This window comes from Pteropus alecto, unplaced genomic scaffold (genome assembly GCF_000325575.1).
Source record: "Pteropus alecto unplaced genomic scaffold, ASM32557v1 scaffold75, whole genome shotgun sequence".
NCBI classification, from domain to species: domain Eukaryota; kingdom Metazoa; phylum Chordata; class Mammalia; order Chiroptera; family Pteropodidae; genus Pteropus; species Pteropus alecto.
In genome coordinates, this window is record NW_006440638.1 from 12882946 (window position 1) to 12890934 (window position 7989).

The following is a 7989-nucleotide window of genomic DNA, read 5'->3' on the forward strand; positions in this document are numbered from 1 at the left end:
AGTCAGGGTTCGTGGGCAGCAGGGCCTGCTCTGGCTTTGTTTCTCCCTGGACTGTTCATAGCCATGCCGTCCAGGAAGAAGCCATCTAGGGTGTTCGTAGGGAGATGCTGGCAGGGTCAGGGTTGGGGCTGGTGCGGACGGGACTTGGCAAGCTCACATTTTTCTTCATCTCTCTACTTGATTCTTTCTCTATCTCTTCCTTTTCACGTGTCTGCCCCTCTCTGGGTTATTCCTTAAGACTCTCTCCCTCTTTTCATGTGTCTCTGGCACCTCTTTTTCTCTTCCTCTTCCTCTCCCTCTCCTTTTTATTTTTCTACCCCTCCCTCTGCCTTTCCCCTCTCTTACTCTCATGTCTATATAAATCTCTAGTCTCCCTCGTTCATCCTTTCTCTTATCTCTTTTTTTTCTGTCTCTTTCCCATTCTCTCTCTGTGTATCTCTTGTCTGTCTGTCTCTCTCTGTGTGTGTCTTTCTCCTGTCTCTCTTTTCAACTCTACTGCCTATGTCTCTGTCTCTCCCTTGCCACTGTTTCTACACACTGCCACCTCCTACCCTAGTGTAACAGATTTTCATCTGACCAAAGTCCCTCTGTATAGGCTTCATTTCTCCTCATAGTCCTGTGCCTGAGCTTATATTGCAACATGAAGATTTCTTTCAAAAGTACTTGGTTCTTAGCCTGCTTAGTATATGCTTAATAATTAAGGCTGTAATTAAAGTGTAACTGCAAGTATAATTAAAATTCACTTTAGTGGATCCTGAAATTATGAAGCAATTAGGCATTTTGATATGGCCCCGCAGGAGCAGCTAGAAGGAGAGAAGGGCCCTGCTTTTCTGGAGAGCTGCTCTACCCACTCTTTTACCCTGGCCCTGCCCACTGGTTGTTGACCTTGAACAAGGTCTCACTTGCCTGGGGCACAAGGAGCTGCTGGGCAGAGGACTGGCAAGCAAGAGCGCTAAACACAACCAGCTGCTACACAGCCCTTCTTAGAGAAAGAGGCACCAACAGAAGCCCCTGGAGAACCCCGAAAAAGCTCAGGAGCAATCCCTCCTTATTTTTCCTCAGGCCGTTTAGAGTTCCTATTTCAAACCTAACAAAAAGTGTTATTTGAGGGTGTTGGGCCAGCAAGGCAATCAGAAAAGTACCCACCCACACCTCACCTCCAAGCACACTTTGTACGTCAGAGCCCCTCTGTAGTTCTTCAGTCCATCAGTAGGTACATCCTATGTGAGGGGTACTGTGCTAAGCCCAGTGATAGCCTGATAAGCAGGCCTGACAAAGTGTCGGCCCTTGTGAAACTTGTGTTTACTGGGGCTGAGGGAAACGTCAGCAAGCAAGCCCAACAGTGCTATGCTTCTGAGACTTACAAGGTGCTCTGGAAGCTCACTGTACAATCCCCTGCTCTATTTAGTGGGGTGAGAGGTGGTGAAAAGAAAGGTTCCCCCAAGAAATGCCATTTAAAGAGAGAGCTCATGAACAGCAGAGAGAGGGCAACAGAGTTCTCAGTGGAGGGCACGGCAAGGCCAAAGGCCCAGCATGTCTGCAAGTTCACAGATTTCTAAACCAATAATTTTTTTCCCACTTGGTTATACCTGGTGCTAAGTTGGGTGCTGAGGAGAGTATTAAGGAACTGATTTAGCTAGGCTAGTTGGTTGCAAGGAAGAGCAACCCATATTTCAAAAAAAAAAAAAAAAAGGTCAAGAGCTATTTCATCTATGGACATAGATGGGAACTCAGGTGAAACTGAATCAACAGTTTGCAAAATGGGCCAGTACCATAGTAAAGCTGACCCCAAGTAAGAGAAGGAAGTGAGTTGGAGGCAGACCACTGGAACATCTCTGTAGCACTTGTCTGTTCACTTGACTCCACTGCTCTCTGCAAATGTGCACTGCCTTTCTCTCTCCTGCTTACTTATGACTAGTAAGGCCTTTTCACAATACTGCTTTCTATGTTATGGACACTACCCATTCAGACTTTCAGGAGAGCGAGTCTATTAACAACTGCCATCTGTATTTGCACTGCCGTTAGATCAGGTACATCAACGTTTTGGGAACAATCGATGTCTGCCTCAGGACAGAGAACACCCTGTGGTCCCTCTTCAAGTAGGGACAGTGGGTAGGGTAGGTTTAGCCAGACAGGAGGTTGGAAAGAACAGACATCCTAATTCTACCTGACCTTGCTCTTAAGTAATTTGTAGCATCATTGGGATTCATATGTGATCTCATGCATGGAAAAGTGCTGCAAAAGTTAAATGCCAAACAGGAGTCACCAGGAAATCAAAATAGAGTGAGGAAAAGCAAAAGATTTTGAGACTAACTCTTGCCAGTCACTCCGCCTCAGTGCCTTTGGCTTTGAAAAAAAAAAAATGTGATTTATAAACACCTAGCTCACAGGTCATTGTACAGGTCAAATTAGTAATGTCGGAAGACTTTGTAACCACAAAACATAGAGTTGTTTTTTTTTTTTAATTATTGTCAACATTACTATTATGATGTATTTACAAAATCATAAGGAGTTAGTCAAGGTTCAGAATGGGTAGTAGTTCCAGAGATCATTCAAAACCATGAGAGAGCACTATTGAATGCCTTTCCACTGTGTCCTAGCAATCACTAGCCGTGCTCCCTAGACTTCAGTCTTTAACTTCATTGTGTCTTAGTCCTCTCATCTGCAAAAGGAAGAATTATAATAGTAGCTATCTTGGGGTTGCGATTGAGGAACACATTAATATACTTAGAACCCTGGAACAGTCTGACACATACTAATCGATAGCTGCTATTACTGCTTTTATTATTATCACTACAACTAGCACTGCTAATTCCTATATTAGTCCAGTTGCACAGAGAGAGCTTGACAGGCCTGATAAGATCCGTGCCCACAGGAGGACCCATACCAAGGAAAAGGAGAGTCAGAAGATGAGGACTGCTCAGGCAGATGAGTCTGCCTCTTGGCGTGATCATGGAGGTCTTGGGAGCCATGTGTTGAGATCGTAGGGTGCTCTGAAGGAAAAGGGAAGAAGGAGAAGAGCCTTTGTATCTTAACTTGGATTTTTTCCCTAGCAGATTGGAGGACAGTTGGAGAGAGAATTCTAGTCCATATCTATGTTGAAGGAGATAAAAATTTACATATTTACTTTTTATTCACCTTCTGGTCCAAAGACTGATTTGCTTCTGTGTCAGTCAGGACTTTCGCTTCACACTGTGTCGTTGTTCCATGAAAGCGCTGCCTACAGGTTAATGTGAGAATTCCTTAGCCTGGCATCTAACACTTGCCACAGTCCCATCCATCCTCTGTCCTACTTTTCAACCTCTGGGACCTTGGCTGAAACTTTAAATGAATCAAAATGCCTACTGAGGCTATATTAATGAAATAGTAAATCTTTACATCTGCATTAGTTAAGTACCAATGTGTAACAAATTGCCCCCAAATTTAGCAGCTTTACACAAGGAACATTGATTATCTCAGTTTCTGTGGTGGGGAATCCAGGTGTGACTTGGATGAGTCCTCTGGCTCAGGGCCTCTTGCAGGGCTGCAACTGAGGTGTCAGCCTCGGCTAAGGTCATGTTAAATCTTGGCTGGGGAAGGATCACTTCCAAGTGCACTCATGTTGTTGTTGGCAAGATGAAATTTCCTCTGGGTTGTGAGACCAGATGCTACCGTTCTTCATTGGCTGTTGGCTGGAGACCACCCTCAGTTCCTTGCCCCCTGGACTTCCCATAGGGCAGGCAGACCCTGACAGTTTGCTTCATCAGAGCTAACAAACAAGGAGTCAGAGAGAACAAGTCAGAAGTCATGGGCTTTTGTAACAGTCTCAAAACTGACATTCCATCACAAGTAGCTAGATCCAGCCCACTCTCAAGGGGAGAGGATTACACTGGGGCATGAACACCAGGAGATGGGGATTGACTGGTTTAGAAGCCGCCTACCACATATAGAAAGTAATATGTTCTTAAAGCAATGCTAGCTTCTGTAACGAAGAGAAATGCTAAATGACAGACTTAATGGAAGGTTCTTTCTCAATCATGTAAAGTCTAAAAGGGTGAGCGAGAGGTATGCTCGGCTCTACAGAGATAATCAAGTAAGCATCCATACTGAAGGAGTCATTGACATCTTCCAAAATGTGCCTTTCAGGGCTAACCTGGCTGACAGCAATCCAGAAGGCAGACAGGGAAAACAGAGCATGGAGGGTCGTGTTGGACATTGTTATGGGCTTGTGTTTTATATCCCTTTGCATTCTAGTGGCCAGAACTCAGCCACATGACCCTGCCTAGATGCAGGGGGCCTGGGAAAGGCACCCTAGTTGGGCAGCTCCCTCTCAACAAGAGTTCTCCACTGTGTAAGAGGAGTATGGGTCTTTGGTTCACATCTGGCACCGTCTGCCACAGATACTTCGCCATTTACAAAATGCTGTCACATGTATTATTTCATTTGCTTCTCACCACAGCCTACGCTATCAGTATTATTACCCTTACTTTACAGACAAGGAAACAGACCAGCATAGCTTTAGAACATTTAGGACTGTGTCATTAGAGAGAATAGAGTTCATGTCCTTTCTCTACCGCTTAAAACCTATGTGACTATGCAAAAGTTATTTAACCTCTTTGTGCCTCAGTTATCTCATCTGTGTAACAGGGGCAATAAGATCTATTTATTCAGTCATTGTAAAGTTTTCATATGCTGCATATAAGTCACTTAGTATTATATTTGGCATATTTAAGTGCTTAATGAATATTATAAGGAAGATGATTATAAGTTATGTCTGTTGATAGAGAAGTTGAGGTTCAGAGCAGTTAAATGATTTACTTACAACTGTACAGGTAATACACAGTAGAACCAGGATGAGAGGCTGGGTATTTCAGCTAACAACTTCCCTATCTTTCGAGTTGTTGCTTTCTAGAGGCCGTTCATCAGATTCCTGTGTCAGGCAGCAGCGAGTAAGCATTGAGCCAGATAGTGCCAAGTGTCCCCTTCACCACTGCTTTGGTGGACCCAGGATCCCTGGAGAATCAACACTACATCACCTTTTCATTCCAACTGTTCCTCTTTATATCCACCTTTGCCTTTTTGTATGAAACATGCTGACCATGTGCCTCCTTTTTATTTGCACTATTAGGTCCTCTGAGTCCTATATTTAAAGGCCTTTGTTTATGAATAGGCTCTCTCATGCTAACTAGATAAAAGCATAAGAAATGATGTAAAATGAGATATTTCAGACTCTTAAATTTTATCACATTTCTCCTAGGGGCTTATTCACTCACTCCGAAAGAACAGAAAAGCATTTTGCATGTTAAGTAGCCCAGAAGCAAACCTTAGGATGGGGTGGTTTAGCCAGCAAATGCTACAGATCCACCAGGAGTGGCCAAAAGATGTTATTCTAGGCTGTAATGCTCATTTTTAGGGCCTCTGCCTTTTTTGTTAGATAGAATGAGGAAGACGTAGCAATGGACATGCTGAATACTGTCATTGTCTCCAAAGCAGCAGGCTCATGGCCATAGGTGGGCAGATCATGTGACCTTCAGATCTCAGAGTCAGCCACGAGTCATACCCTTCATTTTAAGACGACTTTAAGACAAATGACTTCTGTTACGGGCCAAAACCACATTAAATCCACTTGACTGATTATCAATAGAAATTGCAGCTTCTATCAGTAAAAAAAAAAAAAAAAAGAAGAAGAATTCGTGAGTCTCTTGGAAGTCCCATATTTATCCTCTTTTCTAGCTGGACTGCTTGATATAGATCTTGTTACATAATCGTTCTTGTCAGTCACATAGACTAGAATCTACATTTAATTCATTTCCTGGTGAAAAGGAATGGGATGATTATATAGTCTTGTGCATCCTCCTGTGTTAGTCCCAGTATTCCATGCTATCTCAACACCCTGATTTACCATTCTCTTGCTCGTTTTTTACACAAAGCTTTTTCTTTAGATTTCCAGACTATTCAATGAAGAGATAAATCCATTTCAGAAGATTTTCCTTTTTCGAACTCATCAAACAAGTAGTTGTTAATCTTTCTTTGTTCACAAAATAAGAACCTCATTATTTTCATTTTTTAAGTGCCAGAGAAAATATAGCATTATTTTTATAATACCAGGCATTTGAAGTGAAAAGAGGAAAAAATTAGTCATCATCAGGATTTATCTAAATAGCCAGATCTGGATCATAAAAATCTGAAACTGAATTGTAATTAAATTGTTTTAGTGAAACCCGGGCATCCTGTGATTTCAGATTTTATGAATCTTCTTAGGGCACCACCTCCAGTGTCATTTCAATGACTGTCCATTATCCCCCTCTTCTAGGAACCAATGTCCACGAGGCCCAGAAGATACTCAGTAACAGCGGGCTCCCAATTACTTCAGCCATCGACCTGGAGGACGCAGCAAAGAAGGCTGTGGCCAGCGTGGCTAAGAAGTGATGTCTTTGCCCTGATCTCGTGGCAGAAGTCCATTTTACCATAAAAAGGAATAGTTCTCTCTTCACTGTGAAGGAAATGGTTAGCACATTGAGAAAGGACAAGGGGTTAGGGATGAGCAAGAATCTTTGTATGAAAAATCTTAAATCTGTATCTTCTTGAAAAAGATATATAGACAGCCTAAATAACCTGATTTCTTTATAGTTTTTATTAAATCAATGCCCTTTGTTTTCATACTTTTCTGTTGTGGTGAGCCGGCTCAGTAAACTTGTGTTGCTGACTTGAGGAGCAGTCTATGTGACCAAACAGTGTGTGTGTGTGTGCAGAATTTGAGATCAGGTCCTCATTCGTTTACAGCAATCTTTGTGGACATTTAATCCTATATAATAAAAAAATGACAGTCCTTAAAAAACTCAGACAAGACTATATTTAACAGATTAACTGTCAAAAAGGTGCAGCTTTTTAACAGATTAACTGTCAAAAAGGTCCAGCACGTATTTGGAATATCGATGAATATTCTAAAATATATTTTACAATGGAAGGTCCACACTAATATCTCATACGTGTATTCTGCCATTTGCCTTAATATCGAAAATACTGTTTACCTCAAATGAAAAATAAAGCCAGAAGCCTTATTTGTGGCCATAGGTGGTCAGATTAAGTAGAAGATTTCATCTTAATCTGAAAAGAAAGGTGGTTCTTATGGAAATCTCTGTAATTAAGACATTCCAAGATGAGACAGCACTGGAGATCAAATTCTATTGTGAGTGCCAGTATCTTTTCTCCCCTTCTCCTTCCCCCCAAATTCTACCAACTGGAAAAATGTAATTAAGAGAATGTGGCTTTTTTCCATAATGTTCATTGTGGGGGTGGGGAGGATTTGATTTGGTTTATGTTGATTGATATTTTGGCAAAATTTTATTTGTACACAAATTTAAATAAAATCTTATCTTTTGTAAGCTCCAAGATCTGTGTATTTCTCCCTTTAATCCATTTTATTCCTTAAATATTTTTTTATTTTGCTAAGAAACTAGCCTTAGTGTCTTAGGCATATCTCCAAAATTAGAATATTTGGGTTATATATTAGTTATATAGTCCCAGGATTATTTCATTTCCACTCAGCTTTATCAGCAACCATTTCTGTCAGGAGATTATTCAATGAAAGAATAAAAATTACGTACAAACAAGAATCTCAGGTTAGTGTCACAGATATCTAACAGGTTAAAATGTGACTTCAGTCTGCCTAATGCTAAAGGGAATGTGCAGACATAAACTCCCATTTAATAAGGTTCAGTTGCCAGCATTAACAGTTTTTCCCACAGCACACAAATGTTTAGCAGCCAAACTTTTTGTTTTGCTTTTTACCAGTTTATATTGTTCTCATAAATTTCACATACAGACAGAAGTTCAAAAGTCGTTTTATAGATCCATATTTGCCATGGAGAAAGAAACCATTTAATAGATGAGTCTTAAGTCCTTTTTAATTGTTATGCAGTGAATGAAAAATATCAATGTCTTCTTCAGCATGTTATGATTTTTTCATAGTTTAATAATTAGTATGGTAAAACTTATTTTGTTAATTAG

The 7989-nt window shown here is 41.0% G+C and overlaps 1 protein-coding gene across 1 annotated transcript in view; it reads left to right on the forward strand.

Moving 5' to 3' along the window:
- Window positions 1–7371, forward strand: part of SUCLG2 (succinate-CoA ligase GDP-forming beta subunit) — a 250538-nt gene extending 243167 nt beyond the window's left edge. The window contains exon 11 of the mRNA XM_015593808.2: window positions 6293–7371. Within this exon, the coding sequence (XP_015449294.1) occupies window positions 6293–6408 (116 nt within the window). The 3' untranslated portion in view covers window positions 6409–7371. The remainder of the gene's footprint in view (window positions 1–6292) is intronic.
- The last annotated feature ends 618 nt before the right edge of the window (window positions 7372–7989 follow it).